The following is a 23,487-nucleotide window of genomic DNA, read 5'->3' as shown; positions in this document are numbered from 1 at the left end:
CACAGACTATAAAAGGAAAACCAGCCACGTCGCGAACACCGTCTTGCTTCCAGACAAACTTAACACCTTCTTTGCCCGCTCTGAGGATACCACAGTGCCACTGACTCGGCCTGATACCAAGGACTGTGGGCTCTCCTTCTCCAAGACCGATGTGAGTAAGACATTTAAACGTGTTAACCCTAGCAAGGCTGCCGGCCCAGACAGCATCCCTTTCCATGTCCTAAGAGCATGCGTAGACCAGCTGGCTGGTGTGTTTACGGACATATTCGATCTCTACCTGTTACGGACATATTCAATCTCTCACTATCCCAGTCTGCTGTCTCCACATGCTTCAAGATGGCCACAATTGTTCCTGTACCTAAGAATGCAAAGGTAACTGAACTAAATGACTATCTTCTGTCATCATGAAGTGCTTTGAGAGACTAATCACGGATAATTTCACCTCCACCTTACCTGTCACCATAGACCCACTTCAATTTGCTTACCACCTCAATAAGTCTACAAACGTGCAATCGCCACCTCACTGCACACTGCCCTATCCCATCTGGACAAGATGAATAACTACAATTGAAGTCGGAAGTTTACATACACTTTAGCCAAATACATTTAAACTCAGTTTTTCACAATTCCTGACATTTAATCAGGCTAAATTCCCTGTCATAGGTCAGTTAGGATCACCACTTTATTTTAAGAATGTGAAATGTCAGAATAATAGAAGAGAGAATGATTTATTTCAGCAATTATTTCTTTCATCACATTCCCAGTGGGTCAGAAGTTTACATACACTCAATTAGTATTTGGTAGCATTACCTTTACATTTTTTAACTTGGGTAAAACGTTTCGGGTAATCTTCCACAAGCATCCCACAATGAGTTGGGTGAATTTTGGCCCATTCCTCCTGACAGAGCTAGTGTAACGGAGTCAGGTTTGTAAGCCTCCTTGCTAGCACATGCTTATTCAGTTCTGCCCACAAATGTTCTATAGGATTGAGGTCAGGGCTTTGTGATAGCCACTCCAATACCTTGACTTTGTTGTCCTTAAGCCATTTTGCCACAACTTTGGAAGTATACTTGGGGTCATTGTTCATTTGGAAGACCCATTTGCGACCAAGCTTTAACTTCCTGACTGATGTCTTGAGGTGTTGCCTCAATATATCCACAATATTCCTCCTTCGTGAAACCATCTATTTTGTGACGTGAACCAGTCCCTCCTGCAGCAAAGCACCCCCACAACATGATGCTGCCACCCACATGTTTCACAATTGGGATGGTGTTCTTCGGCTTGCAAGCCTCCCCCTTTTTCCTCCAAAATGAACGATGGTCATTATGGCCAAAGAGTTCTATTTTTGTTTCATCAGACCAGAGGACATTTCTCCAAAACGATCTTTGTCCCCATGTGCAGTTGCAAACCATAGTCTGGCTTTTTAATGGTCGTTTTGGAGCAGTAGCTTCTTCCTTGCTGAGCGGCCTTTCAGGTTATGTCGATATAGGACTCGTTTTACTGTGGATATAGATACTTTTGTGCCTGTTTCCTCCAGCATCTTCACAAGGTCCTTTGCTGTTGTTCTTGGATTGATTTGCACTTTTCACACCAAAGTACATTAATCTTTAGGAGAAAGAATGCGTCTCCTTCCTCAGCTGTACGACGGCTGCGTAGGTCCCATGGTATTTATACTTGCATACTATTGTTTGTACAGATAAACATGGTACCTTCAGGCTTTTGGAAATTGCTCCCAAGGATGAACCAGACTTGTGGAGGTCTACAATTTATTTTCTGAGGTCTTGGCTGATTTGTTTTGATTTTCCCATGATGTCAAGCAAAGAGGCACTGAGTTTGAAGGTAGGCCTCGAAATACATCCACAGGTATACCTCAAATTGACTGAAATTATGTCAATTAGCCTATCGGAAGCTTCTAAAGACATGAGATAATTTTCTGGAATTTCCCAAGCTGTTTAAAGGCACAGTCAACTTACTGTATGTAAACGTCTTACCAACTAGAATTGTGATACAGTGAATTAGAAGTTAAATAATCTGTCTGTAAACAATTGTTGGTAAAATTACTTGTGTCATGCACAAAGTAGATGTCCTAACCGACTTGCCAAAGCTATAGTTTGTTAACAAGAAATTTGTGGAGTGGTTGAAAAATGAGTTTTAATGACTTCAATCTATGTGTACATAAACTTCCGACTTCAACTGTATGTTAGCACAGCTGAAAACTGTTGTCCTGATTAAAGAAGCAATAAAACTGGCCTACTTTAGAATAGTTGAGTATCTGGAGCATCAGCATATGTGGGTTCGATTATAGGCTCAAAATGGCCAGAAACAAAGACCTTTATTCTGAAACTTGTCAGTCTATTTCTGTTCTGAGAAATTAAGGCTATTCCATGCAAGAAATTGCCAAGAAACTGAAGATCTACAACGCTGTGTACTACTCCCTTCACAGCACAGTGCAAACGGGCCCTAACCAGAATAGAAAAGGGAGTGGGAGGCCCCAGTGCACAACTGAGCAAGAGGACAAGTACATTAGAGTGTCTAGTTTGAGAAACAGACGCCCCACAAGTCCTCAATTGGCAGCTTCATTAAATAGTACTCGCAAAACACCAGTCTCAACGTCAACAGTGAAGAGGCGACTCCAGGATGCTGGCCTTCTAGGCAGAGTTGCAAAGAAAAACACACATCTCAGACTGGCCAATAAAAATAAAAGATTAAGATGGGCAAAAGAACACAGACACTGGACAGAGGAACTCTGCCTACCGGAAATGTTTGACCCAAATTACACAATTTAAAGGCAATGCTACCAGATACTAATTGACTGAGAATGTAATGAAATAAATCATTCTCTCTACTATTATTTTGACATTTCACATTCTTAAAGTAAAGTGGTGATCCAACTAGCCTAAGACAGGGAATTTTTACCCTGATTAAATGTCAGGAATTGTAAAAAAGTTAAAATGTATTTGGCTAAGGTGTATGTAAACTTCCGACTTCAAGTGTAATTGCAAAAGGGTTTTCTAATGATCAATTGTCCTTTTAAAATGATAAACTTGGATTAACTAACACAACGTGCCATTGGAACACAGGAGTGATGGTTTCTGATAATGGGCCTCTGTATGCCTATGTAGATATTCCATAAATAATCTGGCGTTTTCAGCTACAATAGTCATTTACAACATTACCAATGCCTACACTGTATTTCTGATCAATTTGATGTTATTTTAATTAACAAAAAATGTCGTCACTACAGACCCTGGTTCGATCCCGGGCTGTATCACAACCGGCCGTGATCGGGAGTTCCATAGATTGGTGCAAAATTGGCCCATCGTCGTCCAGGTTTGGCCGGGATAGGCCGTGATTGTAAAATAAGAATTAGTTCTTAACTGACTTGACTAGTTAAATAAAGGTTACATTTTGTATTATTTTAAAAATTAAAAATCACAGAACTGGAAGCATAAAAAGCAGGCAGGCATATAAAGCAGGCAGATAGGCATTGAGGCATTCAGTTAATGTTCGATTGAACATTAGAATGGGCAAAACAAGTGACCTAAGCAACTTTGAGTGTGGTATAATCGTTGGAGCCAGGCACACCGGATCCAGTATCTCAGAAACGACCGCTCTTCTGGGTTTCTCATACGACAGTGTCTAGTGTTTACCGAGAATGGTGCAACAAACAAAAAACATACAGTCAGCGGCAGTCCTGTGGGGAAAACAGCTCATTGATGAGAAAGATTGAAGGAGAATGCCAAGAATCATGCAAGCTAACAGGCGGGCCACAAACAGACAAATAACGGCACAGTACAACAATGGTGTGCAGAATGGCATCTCGGAACACACAACTCGTCGATCCTTGTCACGGATGGGTTATTGCAGCAGACGACCACACCGGGTCCCACTCCTATCAGCTAAAACCAAAAAGAAGCAGCTCCAGTGGACACACAATCAACACTGGAGAATTGAGAAGTGGAAAAACATGTCCTGGATCAGGACAGCGAGTTCAGTTTACTCGACTGGCCTGCGCCATCCCCAGACCTCAACCCAATAGAGCACCATCTGTTTGTTTGTAGCATGATTGTATCGCCATCCAATCTGCAGCAACTGCGTGATTCCATCGCGTCAGCATGGACCAACATCCCTTTGGAACGTTTCCAACATCTTATTTTGAAGGCAAAATGTCCGACCAGGTACTAGATAGGTGTACCTAATAAACTGTCCACTGAGCGTACAGTGCCTTGCGAAAGTATTCGGCCCCCTTGAACTTTGCGACCTTTTACCACATTTCAGGCTTCAAACATTAAGATATAAAACTGTATTTTTTTGTGAAGAATCAACAACAAGTGGGACACAATCATGAAGTGGAACGACATTTATTGGATATTTAAAACTTTTTTAATAAATCAAAAACTGAAAAATTGGGCGTGCAAAATTATTCAGCCCCCTTAGGTTAATACTTTGTAGCGCCACCTTTTGCTGCGATTACCGCTGTCGCTTGGGGTATGTCTCTATCAGTTTTGCACATCGAGAGACTGACATTTTTTCCCATTCCTCCTTGCAAAACAGCTCGAGCTCAGTGAGGTTGGATGGAGAGCATTTGTGAACAGCAGTTCAGTTCTTTCCACAGATTCTCGATTGGATTCAGGTCTGGACTTTGACTTGGCCATTCTAACACCTGGATATGTTTATTTTGAACCATTCCATTGTAGATTTTGCTTTATGTTTTGGATCATTGTCTTGTTGGAAGACAAATCTCCGTCCCAGTCTCAGGTCTTTTGCAGACTCCATCAGGTTTTCTTCCAGAATGGTCCTGTATTTGTCTCCTTCCATCTTCCCATCTTCCCTGTCCCTGCTGAAGAAAAGCAGGCCCAAACCATGATGCTGCCACCACCATGTTTGACAGTGGGGATGGTGTGTTCAGCTGTGTTGCTTTTACGCCAAACATAACGTTTTGCATTGTTGCCAAAAAGTTCAATTTTGGTTTCATCTGACCAGAGCACCTTCTTCCACATGTTTGGTGTGTCTCCCAGGTGGCTTGTGGCAAACTTTAAACAACACTTTTTATGGATATCTTTAAGAAATGGCTTTCTTCTTGCCACTCTTCCATAAAGGCCAGATTTGTGCAATATACGACTGATTGTTGTCCTATGGACAGAGTCTCCCACCTCAGCTGTAGATCTCTGCAGTTCATCCAGAGTGATCATGGGCCTCTTGGCTGCATCTCTGATCAGTCTTCTCCTTGTATGAGCTGAAAGTTTAGAGGGACGGCCAGTTCTTGGTAGATTTGCAGTGGTCTGATACTCCTTCCATTTCAATATTATCGCTTGCACAATGCTCCTTGGGATGTTTAAAGCTTGGGAAATCTTTTTGTATCCAAATCCGGCTTAAAACTTCTTCACAACAGTATCTCAGACCTGCCTGGTGTGTTCCTTGTTCTTCATGATGCTCTCTGCGCTTTTAACGAGACTATCACAGTGCAGGTGCATTTATACGGAGACTTGATTACACACAGGTGGATTGTATGTATCATCATTAGTCATTTAGGTCAACATTGGATCATTCAGAGATCCTCACTGAACTTCTGGAGAGAGTTTGCTGCACTGAAAGTAAAGGGGCTGAATAATTTTGCACGCCCAATTTTTCAGTTTTTGATTTGTTAAAAAAGTTTGAAATATCTAATAAATGTCTTTCCACTTCATGATTGTGTCCCACTTGTTGTGGATTCTTCACAAAAAAATACAGTTTTATATCTTTATGTTTGAAGCCTGAAATGTGGCAAAAGGTCGCAAAGTTCAAGGGGGCCGAATACTTTCGCAAGGCACTGTATACAATAGTAAAGATGCACTTTAATTAGGAATGCAAGAACAACAAAGAAATGTGCTACTATAGTAAAACATGCAAACACTTGCATAGTCACACAGCAGAAACACACTTTCAGAAATGATAATGACCATAACACTTATTAGCATGTACAGGGTACATGCAAACAATGCTAGCATGTAATGGTGCTAGAAAACAACATTACAACTTATCTTACTTATCTACAAACACCTAGCGCATCACACCAAATATTCCCCAGAGAATATCCCCAAACTGACATGCCAGTGGATGCACAACACGTTAGTTAGGAAACAGCATGTGAAAGGACCGTCAGCATCAAACACTTGCTTCTTTCTCAAGACGGCAAAACAATCTCTAACATAAGGTGTGCGGGGCGGAGCCATGGAGTGAGTCCAAGCGCCCTGATTGGTTGGAATGAGTGATGGCTTGAAAGTTGATTGACAGGGCTGCAGGCCAATCAGGTTGAAAGGGCCACCCTTTTTTACAGCCACCCCTGGATTTCTGGTGGAAATTCACACATCTTAAAAGGCCTCAGTGGAGGGCTTAGTCCTGAAAGGCAGGCCAGGGTGGCAGAGCAGTGAAGCAACAGACCGGGTCGAGTCCAGTCCTTGTGTGCATCTGGCCGAATTAGAGGGGCAGCTGATTACAACTGTCACTTTAGAGGACCATGGGGGCCCAGGAGGGTGCCTGCTCTGGTGCACGTAAGGGGCCACCCTGTGAGTAGGGTGCACAGCGTTGTGGGAGCAGTGTCTGGCCACCCTATGGGATGCCACAGAGGTGGCGGAGAATCCTTTAACTCAGCTGGTGCAGGGCCGCTGGGGCCCACTGAGTACAATGCCGGAGGCTGGCCACAGCTGAAAGAGGTGGCTTGCCTACCGTGACAGAGGAATGTGGCACACCGGCCACAACTGTCATTAGCAGCTCACTGGCTGCTGCTGGGGTGGGTGACTCTCTCACCACAGCTGGAGGCGATGGCTCCCATGGTGGAGCAGGTGGGGACCCCTGGGCGAGGCCCATCAGGGACCCGAAGGCAGGGGCTGGCTGGGCCCCAGAGATGAGGTCAGGTGGTTCCCCAGGTGCGGGGGCCAGAGGGTCTTCCATTGCAGGAGGTGGGCGGCCCCCCAGAACTGGAGACAGCAGGTCCCCCGGGTCAGAGAATGGTGGGTTCCCCAAGTCAGGGGACTGAGGGCCTAGCACAGCAGGAAACTCAGGGCCTGGCAGGAAACTCAGGGCCTGACAGGGCAGGGGACTTGGAACCTATTACTAGGACTGAGGACTGCAAGCTTGGGAGGCTAATTCAGTTGATGGATCTATACATGGCCAATGCCCCCTGAAACAACAAAATATGACGTTTTACAGTCAAAATACCTGATTTAAACATAAGTAAAGGCTCATGGATAATGGTCAAATATTTTTGTAATGTCATCTTGAGGAAGTATATACAGAACCCAACTTCAATTCACTGAAAAGGTCAATAATCTGCTATGATTAAACATACAGTATATAATAAATTAGAGCCACTGTATTTTCCCCATTGGTCACAAATGTGAACGCTAAGATATTTTCATATTTTCCACGAGCATCATGGATTTAATGTATTGAACATGAAGGCACAGTACCAGTCAAAAGCTTCGATACACCTGCTCATTCAAGGGTTTTTCTTATTTATTTCTTTCATGTCAATAGGTTTGTTTAGTGTCTCTTGCACAATGGTAGATCTGGTTTACGTGAGTTTTGCTGAATAGGCACAATGCACACTTTTACTCAGTCACAAATGACAGCTCCAATGAATAATCCCCCTATGGTAAACGACATTTGAATGAGAGATTTGTTTTCATCGTTCGCCTGTAGGGCGTTCTGCATATCCCCTATAGTGAAAGAGATGTGATCTAGAGGCTTGTAGATTTATGACCAAAGTTCCCTCTAAACTCAGCAGGGGAACAGTAGCCCCAAGAATGCTACGCATATCCCTGGGACTGCCGCGCAGAAGAAATACTGTATCAGCTCACAGATTGAACTTCACTCAATTTTCTAGAGTTTTCCCTGTTAGTTAACACTATCAATGTTTCCCTTTGCTGTGGCAATTGGGATCAAATCAACCCAATATTAGCCATGCTCCATGCAACATACCTAAACAAAACAAACTATGCAAAAGATTTTGTTGTAGGCAGAACACATCGGAGTAGGATTATATTGCAGTGATACACATGACTCAGCCTTACTCTACACAGACCAGTGCAGGCATAACCAGTCAGAGCTGTAGTAGGCCTACATGCAAATAGATCATTGCATATATAGATATGTGCCATTTACTTTGAACTGGACTGTGTTTACAGCCGGGTAGTGAGGAGATGCTCTTGTTTTGAATCAAAGCGAGAGCGGCATGTATCCAAGTGTGCACATTTTGTTCATATCCTTTGCTAGTTAGTGAGTTGTTAGCCCAGTTATAGATCATGTGTAGTCAGCAATAGGAGAGGGACTGCTTCCTACAAGAGCACAAAATGTGTACATCTTTGAAAAGTGAGTTAGGTAAAGAGCTTTTTGTATGTCTTAAAGGGGCAGTGTTGTATTTTGAGACAAGCTTGGATAAGCTAAGGAGCCAATAGGCAGAGGGTAACATCATTTGTCTGATTCTCTGTAATAATTGTATGGAAATAATAATGCATTTTATTTTGTCAAGTGGTTTCTTGCATCAAACACCACAACACTATTTTCAGCCACCTCCATGTCTGAAGGTCAAGTGGATAAACAGGTTAATGTCAAGCCCTGCATGTTGTTTTCAAAAGTCTCATGGAATGTAGGCCTACATTGAACAACACACATTGGCTGCTACTGTATGCTGAATGATATAACAGCTATTTCCATGTTAAAATGTTTTGTGATGGATTTTCTCCATTGTATTTGATGGTAGGACACTCTGGTAGTTATACATTATGATCAAATAGGTCACAGTATCCTACTTGGCCACTCTTAAAACTGTAACTTAAAGCGGGTACAGCCTCAGTGTTCACAGTAAACGCGCGTTGGAAGTTGCAAAGATTTTTCAAAATGTTCAAGTTTGAGCTCAGCAGACCTGAAATTTGCTCAGTACCGAGAAGAATTTGAGGGAACATTGATCATGACTCTTTTCAGTTGATAATTCCCCAGTAGGGGGTGCTGCATTCTCTGGGCATTACTGAATCAAATGAACAAAACGAGAAGAAACATTGGTTCCTCTACCTGAACCAGTCGAAAAGATCCATCAGTAAAAAGAGCCAAATGTCCCATCACTACTCTCTATGCCTCTAGTCGACGATGTGTTCTGTTCCCCTCCGTGTCTGTCTGGCACCCCAACAGGCTTGCCCCGGCAAGAACCAATGGGAATAGGCAACTGTAGGCGCAATGGATTCTGGTCATTGTAGTTAACTACAATTGTCCCACAGTTGAGAGGACTGGCGCGTTGAGATGACAAAAAAAAAAACGAACTAAATGGAATTCAAATAATTGAACCAACGTCAGTGAATTAGTTATTTAAAAAACTAAAATAAGCAAAACTTTTGGCTAATCGCTGAGCATTACTAGGCTATGTAGGGAATAGGGTGTCATTTGGGATGCACACCCAGTCATTATAAATGTGCAAGAGCAACCCTAATTGATGGGCTCATTAATTGTGCTCTTAAATCCCAGTCTGAATGAAAAATGCAGTTAGGCTATTGTGTCTCTCAGAGACATGAAACAATCTATGCTGTACTGCAGCAGGATCATGAATGTGTGTGTTGTTCTGTGTTCATCTGTCAAATCTTCTCTCCTTCTCCTCCCTCTCTCCTCCCCGTTGCTCTCTCTCTTCACCCCACTCTCCCGCTGTGAGGCCTCTTCCCTGGGGCAGCCATGATCATGTCCACAGCTGATAATGAGAAGCAGATTGTGCCTCTGACCTGGAGCTAGTGTACTGCCCTGGGGAGCAGCCTGGTACAATACAAACACCCAACACAACACACACTCTTTATACAGCACTACACTGCTTCCTTCTGCCCTGCAGCCGTTTACACTGAGCCAAAACTGCTGAAACGGTGTCTGTCTCCGTTCTTATTGGTATACGCCGTTGGTCCTGCGTGGCCATTCTTTCAATTAAATTGGAGATGTTTCTTTGACCATTCATCGAGAGACTACTAGTTGTTTCTACACAACATATTCAAATAATAATATTCTCTTTGTATCTAGACAAAATGTGTAGTGTGCATCGTTCCTGTCAAGAGTGCATAGTGCGTACTGCGTAATACACTACAGCATGTTTCATACCAGTGGATACACTAAACCACTACCAGGGCCAGTGCCACATCACAATCTTTATCCCCCACCCAGAGAACACAATGATTATTGTCTAAGACAGCTCTAGGAAAGACACCTGGCTGTGATAACCATGCTCTGTTGCTAATCGGCCCAATTTCCCTCCCTGCTTTCATCACCTCACAATGGACCACTTCAGCAGAGCAGGTGAAGAACACCTATAGCCTGGAGATGTGTGCCATACAGAAAACAGTCAATTGGAATGGGTGGTGGAGACTGGTAGAAAGGTATGTATGGGATGGAGAGGTGGTGGGAAGGGAGGTGGGGGGACTGGGAAAGGAGGAGAGGGGAGTGAGGGGAGAGAGAGAAAGACTGGCAAGTGAGAGAGGAAGAAGAAGCGAATGAGGTCTGGGGAAAGGAGAGATTGTGTCTGGTCTGTCCCACAGAGGTCCATCTGCTGAACAGACGTACCCTAACCTGATTATCACAGACCAGGATGGCAGAATGAATATGGCTGATTGACTTATTAAAAATTTGAGTGGTTTATGTCTGATTAAGGGGTTTTAAGGGAGAAAGAAAATAAAGTGATTCTAATATAGGACTTGCAAGTGATGGTCATGGTGATGTTGATAGTTGTGATGGTCATGGTGGTGCTGGTCATGGTGGAGGTTGTGATGTCATGGTGGTGGTGGTGGTTGTGATGGTCATGGTGGTGGTGGTGGTTGTGATGGTCATGGTTGTGATGGTTATGATGGTGGTGGTCATGGTTGTGATGGTCATTGTTGTGATGGTCATGGTTATAATGGTGGTTTATGTGATGGCCATGATGGTGCTGCTCATGGTGGTGTTTGTGATGGTCATGGTGGTGGTGGTGACATATGGCAACTGTACATCCCAAAATACAGTCATGTTTGGATGGGGATGTGAGAGTGGGTGATGAGTCAATTACGTAACCACACCATGAAATACAGAAAGAGACTTTGTAGCTTGGCCTGTTGTTGTATATCAGAGAGTGGTGGTAAACGGCATGCGTCACACCAAGAGGGATGAAAGAAGGTGCCATCGCTCTCAACCAATTTGGGAAAAGTAAAAGCATACGTCATACGGAGAGGGGGCTGATGAAAAAGGTCAGCATCATCATGTTTCCTTCCAGAAGTATGACTCAGGTTTGAGGTGTGACACAGGGGAGACAGGTGTATGAATGTGAGACTAGGCATGGCTTGGCTGTGGCCTTTAGGCCCCACAGCATCTGCTACAGTGTTATGATAAAGGCATGAGATGGATAAACCTTCCTTGTGAATCTGGAGTCAGGCACTCAGTTGATCGTTTAGAGCCAACTGGGTTTGAACCGTTGTCTCCTGCGCCCTATACTCTACAAGACTGTTTACGCAAGTCTTGCTGTCTGGAAGGTTACTCATCAAACCAGTCTATGGGCCATGGTCAAAGGTAGTGCACTATATAGGGAATAAAGTGCCATTTGGGACACATTCAGGGAAGAGTAAGTACAGACTAGAGACTAGGACAAAGCTAAACTCTGCTTTGATTCTCTCTCTCTTTACTGTGTTATCGTTGGCTTAATGAGAGCTTTAAAAGGTGTTGTGTTGCTCTGTATGTGTCAGACCATTTCTAAAACACAAATCTCTGTGTTTGTTTGTCGCAGGCAGCATCGAGATGCAAGAACAAAATGGCTTTGTATTTAACTACTACGCAGGTGCTTTGTAAAACGCTTAGGCTCCGACACTCTGCAGATCCCACTTCTGACAGCACCAAGGCCATCATGAATCCTTGGCGTCCATGGGAGTTAATTGCAATGACTGCACTTAGACTGCTGGAGGTGGATAATTAGGGAGAAGAGTAAACAAACACCACAAATAGAAAGAAAAGAAAGGCCTGTGTCTTTGTAGCTCTAACAAGAGAGTGAGTGGATCTCTTTTGGGTGAGCCAGAGTTCATTTGGATGCAGGATAGTAGGAAAGAAAGTGTATGGATGGATCGTTGTTGGAAGAGCCATCGTTCGTTAATCTGGATATCACTGTATACAGTTGAAGTCGGAAATTTACATTCACTTAGGTTAGAGTCATTAAAACTCATTTTTCAACCACTCCACACATTTCTTGTTAACAAACTATAGTTTGGCAAGTCGGTTAGGACATCTACTTTGTGCATGACACAAGTAATTTTTCCAACGATTGTTTACAGACAGATTATTTCACTTATAATTCACTGTATCACAATTCCAGTGGGTCCGAAGTTAACATTCACTAAGTTGACTGTGCCTTTAAACAATTTGGAAAATTCCAGAAAATGATGTCATGGTTTAGAAGCTTTTGATAGGCTAGTTGACATCATTTGAGTCAATTGGAGGTGTACATGTGGATGTATTTCAAGGCCTACCTTTAAACTCAGTGCCTCTTTGCTTGACATCTTGGGAAAATCAAAAGAAATCAGCCAAGACCTCAGCCAAGAAAAAATTCTAGACCTCCACAAGACCGGTTCATCCTTTGGAGCAATTTCCAAATGCCTGAAGGTACCACACTCATCTGTACGAACAATAGTATGCAAGTATAAACACCATGGGACCACGCAGCTGTCATACCGTTCAGGAAGGAGACGTGTTCTGTCTCCTAGAGATGAACATACTTTGGTGTGAAAAGTGCAAATCAATCCCAGAACAACAGCAAATGACATTGTGAAGATGCTGGAGGGAAAAGTATTTATATCTACAGTAAAACGAGTCCTATATCGACATAACCTGAAAGGCCGCTCAGCTAGGAAGAAGCCACTGCTCCAAAACCGCCATAAAAAAAAGCCAGACTACGGTTTGCAGCTGCACATGGGAGCAAAGATCGTACTTTTTCGAGAAATGTCCTCTGGTCTGATGAAACAAAAATAAAACTGTTTGGCCATAATGACCATCGTTATGTTTGGAGGAAAAAAGGGGGGAGGGGGGGGGGGCTTGCAATCCGAAGAACACCATCCCAACCGTGAAGAATCTCAAGACATCAGTCAGGAAGTTAAAGCTTGGTCGCAAATGGGTCATCCAAATGGACAATGACCCCAAGCATACTTCCAATGTTGTGGCAAAATGGCTTAAAGACAACAAAGTCAAGGTATTGGAGTGGCTATCACAAAGCCCTGACATTAATCCTATAGAAAATGTGTGGGCAGAACTGAAAAAGTGTGTACGAGCAAGGAGTTCTACAAACCTGACTCCGTTACACCAGCTATGTCAGGAGGAGGGGGCCAAAATTCCCCCAACTTATTGTGAGAAGCTTGTGGAAGGCTACCTGAAACGTTTGACCCAAGTTAAACAATTTAAAGGCAGTACTAGCAAATAATAATTGAGTGTATGTAAACTTCTGGCCCACTGGGAATGTGATGAAAGAAATAAAAGCTGAAATAAATCATTCTCTACTATTATTCTGATATTTCACATTCTTAAAATAAAGTGGTGATCCTAACTGACCTAAAACAGGGATTTTTTTACTAGGATTAAATGTCAGGAATTGTGAAAAACTGAGTTTAAATGTATTTGGCTAAGGTGTATGTAAACTTCCAACTTCAACTGTTGTCGTTGGAAGTTTAAACACAGGACATACTTTTTCCCTTCTGATTTCTGGCTGCTCGGTGGATAGTTGAGTCACTTGGTTGGTTTGGACTACAGTCAAACTGATGAAGTGACTACATTGTGTACTTATGACTGAGGGTGCCAAATGAATTAGGCTAAATGGTTCGGATAAAGTCAGTTACTGAGGGTGGGTTTTCAAACTAATGTTAGGCCTCAATCAAGTCTATATGGTAAATAATTAATTGTGCTCAATGAAAGTCTATGGTTTAATATCAAAGAACCTACAAGCAGAGATCAATTGTTCATGGGAATCACATCTTTGAGGAAATCTTGGTTTGAAAGACCCCTGAAATGATAAGCAAGGTCATGCATTCTAACTCAACAATGGAGCATCTCGCCTGCTCTCAAGAAAGACCAAGGACTGTTTTTCCTCCATAATTTAGTTTAGTTTTTTCAAAGGAGAGCTCTCTTGGAGTCATACAACACAATGGATGCACATGCCAATGACAGAGAATTGAATACAAATCATTACTAACAAGGGTGAGCAGAGGAAATGTCTAGGAAATCCATTGATTGACAGGTGAAGCACACCCAAACACATGTTCTCACACTGCAGCATACACCATTCAATAATAACAGACTACCCTGATGGCCTGTATCTATGTAGGCTTATGCTGGTGTTCCAATACAACAGTCCTTGTATTACAGTGACTAAATTACTGCATATACTGCTGAAGAGCCACATTAAGGTAGAAAACACAATTTGATCTTATCCAATATTTTCAACTAAATGAAAAAAGCTACCTAATAAGATTAGTTATAGCTTAAAGGGGTACCAATTTCCACCAGCAGTGCTGCCTCTGTCTATACCAGACTACTAGCTGTGCATAGGGGCTTCGACCACTAGGGGGACCCAAACTATTTTTTTTATATGTACATGGCATAAATCATGGCAAAAGGGCCCCAAAACGCTAGAGGGATCGCGACCTGCCCACCAGACTAAGTTATTCCATATCAATCACAAGTGTTGGTAAAATGAGCTGCAGTGAGTGAGTGAGCCTTGTTCGTCGGCTCTTATCTTCCTCTAGAGAGGGTGAAGACGGATCGTTGGAATGGATGAGATTGCATATGCCTCTCTCATTGTTCACTCCGGTGTCAGATGGTGCTTTTATCAAGCTTTCACACATAAATGGTTTAGGGGAAAGACTCATTCACCCAACTCACAGACTAAGGCAGGCTTCATCACAATGGATCAAAAGGCATCTGCAAGTTTATGATGTTATTTTTATGTTTGATAATCCAAGATTCTTCACTAACAGTATGTGATGAATTTGTTTATAATTATTGCTAAATATTAAATCCATGAAATGAAATCCTTTAAGAAAAAAAACATATTCAATATTTTTACAGGTTTAATTTAAAAAATCATTTCCACATTGAAAAGGCCTAATGTGCTCTGTAAGAATAAGAAAGCATCTATTGATAGGCCCACTCTTGTGTTTTTGTTTGTAATGTTTTGTGTTAACAATTTTCACGAAGGATGTATAGATTTTTGTAACACACCTGAATTTGTGTTCTTCAAAATGCATGGAATTTCAATACAAATCCAAAATACACGCAGCGAGACACACAAGGCTCGAGCAGCCCTGCTTGGAACTTGACCGCCCACATCCCCAGCATGCGCCCTAAACCCAACCAACGCGCACGGGCTGCTCATCGCATCTGTTCACAACTACCCTCCTCTGACAGAAGCCGCTTTGAAACTCCCGCTTTCAGAAAGTGTTTACTGATTTAATTATATAAAAATAGGCAGCTTTAAAAGAACATGAATTAACATATCGTTCTCTGATCAAAACACATATCAAAGTTGGAGACAGCTGAGGTGAATGGTGATAGATGGACATTAGCATCCAGTGCATTATTAAACAATGGACTGCAGTATTGCAGTTTAACAGGTGCGCTATCTCGGTATTCTAATAACGCCGACACTTATTAATCAAGCGAGCCCTGTTTATCCATGTCTATCCACGTGCACAAAGGTATTAAAGCTTGGAAATGGTTTTATGCAACGTTGACGATCCAAACATGCGTACGTGTGCATGTGCGCTCATCGCTATCATAAAACTAGCACCTATATTTAAGATTAACCAACCCAAACATGTATTTTCTGACCAAAGACACCATGATAACAAAATGCATATTTTCTTAGCGTTTTATTGTTCCTCTCGACAAAATAACGTCCGTGATGAAGTCCAAATTATGAATACAAAAACTGATTTTCTGAATGTTAAATCAGTCATATCCCGATGTAGGAATAACTGCATTTTGCTGTATTATTATGCAGCACATACTTAATAGTAAGCAGAGAAAGGCTTGGAATACGATGTGTTTACAAAAAGGCTACATAGACCGCAAAGCACCAGAACGTGCTCAGTTGCGCCAGACAGAAACCATTGAACAAAGAAATCCCACAAAGCTAGCCAACGCCAACTTTTCTTTTAGCCAATTTTCGAAAACGTCAGCTATCGATTATAATAATAGGTCAAGTCCAGACAATGCATTAACGCACGAAAATTGATGATACATTGAAGTGAAATCAATGTGGGTGCTTTGTCAATAACAGCGTACTGGGTAGGATATAAAAGCAGGCTCTGACAGTCCAAAGCAATAGAGGCTTTTAGGCGACCTATGACCTGGAGGTTGGCTACTTACGGGTGCCATCGAAGCGGGTGGCGATAGTGTCCAGGAAGGTGTTCTGCGGGGCCAGCAGACCCCTCATCACCGGCATCCTGGTCCGGGTCGACTGGGTCCTTCTGCCTAGGCGACCCGGGGCAGTGGACTCCTGGTCAGACCCGAACCCGGGCAAGAACCTGGATGTTCCGGGCGCGCATCCTAGCCCCTGGAGGAGCGCGCCGATCCGAGATACGCGTGGCTCCACTTTGAGACCGGGGTTGTGACCATATCCTTCAAAAGAAAACGTGCATACAGGGTCTTGGAGAACACAAACCTGGCACCAGCTTTTAGCTATAGACGACCAGCTATAAATAACTTAGTGTGTTCATCTGTTGCAATGACTCTGTTGTTGAACCAGCACAGGGTAAGGACAGCGCAAGTTTCGGTGCTGAGGCTGTGAACTGAACTCCGGAGGAAAGCTCCTCCTCGGCAGTATACAGTACAGCGCGCGCTCTCCCCCTTCGCTGTTCCCTCTCCCCCTCGCGGTTGCTTGGTTTCTCTTAGTCACTTATGCGAGCAGATGTCATGTCACGTGATGCATTTGGGGGACTACTTCCAGAGACCTATGCCCCTGAGTGCATTGGAGAGGCTTGGCAGGGTGATGATCCCTTGTGATGCCCACAGACTTTCCTTTGGGTTGAATGAGGATTTGACACTAGTAGAGCCCTCTTGAACAGAATAAAGGAGCTCCACTGTTGTAAGCATGTCATATACCATATCTCTCCAACTCACTCCATAATCCAAAAGTGTCATTCCATGAAATGAGTGCTTTGTGTCCCTTTGATATTTTAAGTAGGAATTGTGCACCAATATGGAATTTTAAAAGCCTGCTATATTCAATGAAGTGCCCTTTAATATAGACCACATAGAGAATTTAATAAATCAGATTTTATATGAATAATGACTTCTGCATTTTGACATGTCCCTACATGCACCCTCTGTGGCTTCCAAGAAGATTTTAATCCACTTAACCTCCAAGTTTTCACCATCATTGTAAGGCCCTAGTTATTTTGTTGCTTTGACAAAGTAATTTATGAAGATTATTTATTTAATGTGATTCATTTTAAGGTTAAAAAAGTCCCTCAGTTTAAGGGCCACCCTGTTTCGTGAACCGATCTCTCGTTTTATTATGGTGAAACTATTCCTTTTCCACACAAAAAATCTAAAGAATTATTGAACATCTAATAGTCAGTCATAGTGTAAAAGCAGGTGGGTTGGTTCTACCCTTTTTGGCAATGTTCTGGTGTTTTGTGGTAGAAAACTGAGTGGGTCAAGCATAGCATGTCAACTCTGTTACCCATAGACAGGCTAGACATTTTTAAACAATTTCATTTTTTTTGTGAAGCTTGCATTCAATTGCCCATCCATGTTGCACACAACAATATCTCCATTCCCCCTGTCACAAGGGGATTTATGGCTGATTTAAGATGAATTGTCAACCCTGTTACTTTATTTGGCACTTGTGTAGTTTATCCGACCCTCTCTGCCTAGTCATCGCCATTTTACCTGCTGTTGTTGTGTTAGCTGACTGACTAGCTGTTGTTGTCTCACCTGTTGTTTTAGCAAGCTCTCCTAATCAAGACCTGCGATAACTTTATGCCTTGCTGTATGTCTCTCTCAAATATCAATATGCCTTGTATACTGTTGTTCAGGTTAGTTATCGTTGTTTTAGTTTACAATGGAGCCCCTAGTTCCACTCCTCACACCTCTTGATACCTCCTTTGTCCCACCTCCCACACATGCAGTGACCTCACCCATTATAACCAGCATGTCCAGAGATACAACCTCTCTTATCATCGCCCAGTGCCTGGGCTAACCTCCGCTGTACCCGCACCCCACCATACCCCTGTCTGCACATTATGCCCTGAATATATTCTACCACGCCCATAAATCTGCTCCTTTTATTCCTTGTCCCCAACGCTCTAGGCGACCAGTTTTGATAGACTTTAGCTGCACCCTCATCCTACCCCTCCTCTGTTCCTCGGGTGATGTGGAGGTAAACCCAGGCCCTGCATGTCCCCAGGCACCCTCATTGGTTGACTTCTGTGATCAAAAAAGCCTTGGTTTCATGCATGTCAACATCAGAAGCCTCCTCCCTAAGTTTGTTTTACTCACTGCTTTAGCACACTCTGCCAACCTTGATGTCCTTGCCGTGTCTGAATCCTGGCTTAGGAAGGCCACCAAAAATTCTGAGATTTCCATACCCAACCTTAACACTTTCCGTCAAGATAGAACTGCCAAAGGGGGAGGAGTTGCAATCTACTTCAGAGATAGCCTGCAAAGTTCTGTCATACTTTCCAGGTCTATGCCCAAACAGTTTGAACTTCTAATTAAAAAAATTAATCTCTCCAGAAATAAGTCTCTCACTGTTGCTGCCTGTTACCAACCCCCTCAGCTCCCAGCTGTGCCCTGGACACCATCTGTGAATTGATCGCCCCCCATCTAGCTTCAGAGTTTGTTCTGTTAGGTGACCTAAACAGGGATATGCTTAACACCCCGGAAGTCCTACAATCTAAGCTAGATGGGGGGCGTCAAGCCTCAATCTCACACAAATCATCAAGGAACCCACCAGGTACAACCCTAAATCCGTAAACATGGGCACCCTAATTTACATTATCCTGACCAACTTGCCCTCCAAATACACCTCTGCTGTCTTCAATCAGGATCTCAGCGATCACTGCCTCATTGCCTGTATCCGCTACAGAGCCGCAGTCAAACGACCACCCCTCATCACTGTCAAACGCTCCCTAAAACACTTCTGCGAGCAGGCCTTTCTAATCGACCTGGCCCGGGTATCCTGGAAGGATATTGACCTGATCCCGTCAGTTAAGGATGCCTGGTCATTCTTTAAAAGTAACTTCCTCACCATCTTAGACAAGCATGCTCCGTTCAAAAAATGCAGAACTAAGAACAGATATAGCCCGTGGTTCACTCCAGACCTGACTGCCCTCGACCAGCACAAAAACATCCTGTGGCGGACTGCAATAGCATCGAATAGTCCCCGCGATATGCAACTGTTCAGGGAAGTCAGGAACCAATACACGCAGTCTGTCAGGGAGGCAAAGGCCAGCTTTTTCAAGCAGAAATGTGCATCATGTAGCTCTAACTCCAAAAAGTTCTGGTACACTGTAAAGTTCATGGAGAACAAGAGGACCTCCTCCCAGCTGCCCACTGCACTGAGGCTAGGTAACACGGTCACCACGGATAAATCTGTGATAATCGAAAACTTCAACAAGCATTTCTCAACGGCTGGCCATGCCTTCCTCCTGGCTACTCCAACCTCGGCCAACAGCCGTTCGTATCATCTGAGATCTCCAAGGATTGGAAAGCTGCCGCGGTCATCCCCCTCTTCAAAGGGGGAGGCACCCTGGACCCAAACTGTTACAGACCTATATCCATCCTGCCCTGCCTATCTAAGGTCTTCGAAAGCCAAGTCAACAAACAGATCACTGACCATCTCGAATCCCACCGTACCTTCTCCGCTGTGCAATCCGGTTTCCGAGCCGGTCACGGGTGCACCTCAGCCACGCTCAAGGTACTAAACGATATCATAACTGCCATCAATAAAAGACAGTACTGTGCAGCCGTCTTCATCGACCTGGCCAAGGCTTTCAACTCTGTCAATCACCATATTCTTATCGGCAGACTCAGTAGCCTCGGTTTTTCTAATGACTGCCTTGCCTGGTTCACCAACTACTTTGCAGACAGAGTTCAGTGTGTCAAATCGGAGGGCATGTTGTCCGGTCCTCTGGCAGTCTCTATGGGGGTACCACAGGGTCCAATTCTCGGGCCGACTCTTTTCTCTGTATATATCAATGATGTTGCTCTTGCTACGGGCGATTCCCTGATCCACTTCTACACAGACGACACCATTCTGTATACTTCTGGCCCTTCCTTGGACACTGTGCTATCTAACCTCCAAACAAGCTTCAATGCCATACAACACTCCTTCCGTGGCCTCCAACTGCTCTTAAACGCTAGTAAAACCAAATGTATGCTTTTCAACCGTTCGCTGCCAGCACCCGCATGCCCGACTAGCATCACCACCCTGGATGGTTCCGACCTAGAATATGTGGACATCTATAAGTACCTAGGTGTATGGCTAGACTGCAAACTCTCCTTCCAGACTCATATCAAACATCTCCAATCCAAAATCAAATCAAGAGTCGGCTTTCTATTTCGCAACAAAGCCTCCTTCACTCACGCCGCAAAACTTACCCTAGTAAAACTGACTATCCTACCAATCCTCGACTTCGGCGATGTCATCTACAAAATAGCTTCCAATACTCTACTCAGCAAACTGGATGAAGTTTATCACAGTGCCATCTGTTTTGTTACTAAAGCACCTTATACCACCCACCACTGCGACCTATATCCTCTAGTCGGCTGGCCCTCGCTTCATATTCGTCGCCAGACCCACTGGCTCCAGGTCATCTACAAGTCTATGTTAGGTAAAGCTCCGCCTTATCTCAGTTCACTGGTCACGATGGCAACACCGACCCGTAGCACGCGCTCCAGCAGGTGTATCTCACTGATCATCCCTAAAGCCAAAACCTCATTTGGGCGCCTTTCCTTCCAGTTCTCTGCTGCCTGCGACTGGAACGAATTGCAAAAATCTCTGAAGTTGGAGTCTTTTATCTCCCTCACGAACTTTAAACATCTGCTATCTGAGCAGCTAACCGATCGCTACAGCTGTACATAGTCCATCAGTATATAGCCCACCCAATTTACCTACCTCATCCCCATACTGTTTTTATTTTATTTACTTTTCTGCTCTTTTGCACACCAGTATCTCTACCTGCACATGTTCATCTGATCATTTATCACTCCAGTGTTAATCTGCTAAATTGTAATTATTCACTCCTATGGCCTATTTATTGCCTACCTCCTCATGCCTTTTGCACACAATGTATATAGGTTATTTTTTTTCTACTATGTTATTGACTTGTTTATTGTTTACTCCATGTGTAACTCTGTGTTGTTGTCTGTTCACACTGCTATGCTTTATCTTGGCCAGGTCGCAGTTGCAAATGAGAACTTGTTCTCAACTAGCCTACCTGTTTAAATAAAGGTGAAATAAGAAATAAAATAAAAACTTAATAGGCATTTACGAGTTTATGACAGAATGTCAAAAGTAGGTGAACTCCAACGTTTTTTTCACCAAGTTACACATCTCACAAGGCACTGCAAATTGGTAGAAAGACCCAAACATATAGGCAAAATCCAAGTATATTTTATTCTGGCTTAAACAAAATCCGCCCAAAAACAAAATAATATGTACAGATAGGCCAAACAGCCCCAACATGTGTTTCTCTCCGGTGCAGTTGCTATGGTGGCAGGCAGCTGCTGTGCTTCAATGGTGCTGGTCAGATTAGGGAATCAATTTTGACCTGTCCCAACATACAATAACAAAACCACAATAGGCCTGTAAAACATGTTCACTGAAAAACGAAAACCCAATTATGTTCCCAGGGGAGTACTAAACTTTCCTTCATTGCTTGAATCAATGCCACAGAGGTGAAAGCCTTTGACTTGTTTCTATCTGTGTTTTGAGATGTTTGAGATGTTTTGGTGCCTCCTCGATAGTAAATAGGCTATATTCAGAACATGAAGACGCGTAAAGGGCATGCAGTGGAGACGGTTCATCATCATGAATAAATAAACAACGTTTATTCAGTCCCAACACGCTTCCCTTGAATAGTAATTTGACTTGTTCATGTTTTAGTATTGATTCAAATAAAAGTTGGTTGCGCAAACACATTTCGAAGAATTGAAAGTCCTTAACTAACGGTCCTCCAGAGAGGCCGCCTTTCTGCATGTACAGTGAAATCCTGCCATCTTCTGGCCAAGTTGCTCCTTATGGCTTCCCATGGATAACACAGCCACGAAGTCAGATTCCAATGCCATAAAGTCAAAACGGGCTTTTTTGTCTTAATTTAAGGTTTGGGTTAGGCATAAGGTTAACAGTGTGGTTAAGGTTAGGTTTAAAAATGGTAGAAATGGGCGGGGTTTAGCCAAATGTATGACTTTGACATGTTAACCATAGATGACTAACAGGTGGTGCTGTTTTGACGCCACCGCAAAGCCGTTTTGGTACTCCTCCATTGTATTTTTTGGGGGGGAAGCTATAGAAATGCATTTATTAATGTCTACATTAGAGGAGAGGATTGGCAAACTCTGGTATGGAGGACTGCTCCTTCTCGGGAGTACCAATATGGCGAATGGTGGCTTCAAAACATCTCATTTGCTATTACATAGCATCAGCAATACAGGCTTTGTACACATCATTGGTGCTAACCTACTGTAATAAGACTTTCACCCAGCCTGTATTGAAGTAGGCCTCTGTGCCTTATAGCCTACAGTATAGTTTTAGTTATTTCTCCAATTGATTATTGGCTCAATACAACCTCTATGAGCTCTCAAAATATCAACCTAACATGTAAGGCTACTGTCAATTATTTTAATTTTAATTAGCCTATACATTGAAGAATAGAGTTGAAGGAGCCTATATGTCATTAGACATTGTCCCTATGAAATGAAATGTGTTGGTAAAAGGGGCAATCTGTAGTTCAAACAATAACAAAGCGGCTATCTGCCTCAAGTTGAGGGATGGGGCTGGAGAAATGTAACCACTTAAATTCATAGACAGAATACAAGGACCAACAATCTATGATATAAAAATATACTTTTAACCATTTGAGGCTATACCGTAAGTTTACAATTACATTGTTTATAAACAATGTAGTAAAGCACTTATATTTTGGGTTGTGATGGGGTAGGCGAGTTTAACTAAGTTCATGTGGCATTTAGAAGTTATATTCTTCAAAAATGAATGGATATTGGGGTATGGATGCTAAAAGGTGTCGAAAGCGTGACAGGGATGCTGGTCCATGTTGACTCCAATGCTTCCCACAGTTATGTCAAGTTGGCAAGATTTCCTTTGGTTGGTGGACCATTCCTAATAGATACAGGAAACAGTTGAGTGTGAAAAACCCAGCAGCGTTGCAGTTCTTGACACACTCAAACTGGTGCACCTGGCACTTACTACCATACCCTGTTCAAAGGCATTTAAATATTTTGTCTTGCCCATTC

At 43.1% G+C, this 23,487-nt stretch overlaps 1 protein-coding gene across 1 annotated transcript in view; it reads right to left on the bottom strand.

Annotated features, from left to right (window-relative positions):
* Positions 1–17,260, bottom strand: part of LOC139406062 (voltage-gated delayed rectifier potassium channel KCNH8-like) — a 190,651-nt gene extending 173,391 nt beyond the window's left edge. Inside the window, exon 1 of the mRNA XM_071148525.1 lies at positions 16,375–17,260. Within this exon, the coding sequence (XP_071004626.1) occupies positions 16,375–16,450 (76 nt within the window). The 5' untranslated portion in view covers positions 16,451–17,260. The remainder of the gene's footprint in view (positions 1–16,374) is intronic.
* Between the last annotated feature and the right edge of the window lie 6,227 nt (positions 17,261–23,487).

This window comes from Oncorhynchus clarkii, chromosome 3 (genome assembly GCF_045791955.1).
Source record: "Oncorhynchus clarkii lewisi isolate Uvic-CL-2024 chromosome 3, UVic_Ocla_1.0, whole genome shotgun sequence".
NCBI classification, from domain to species: domain Eukaryota; kingdom Metazoa; phylum Chordata; class Actinopteri; order Salmoniformes; family Salmonidae; genus Oncorhynchus; species Oncorhynchus clarkii.
The sequence above is the reverse complement of the archived record's forward strand: the minus strand, read 5'-3'. Positions and strand labels throughout refer to the sequence as shown.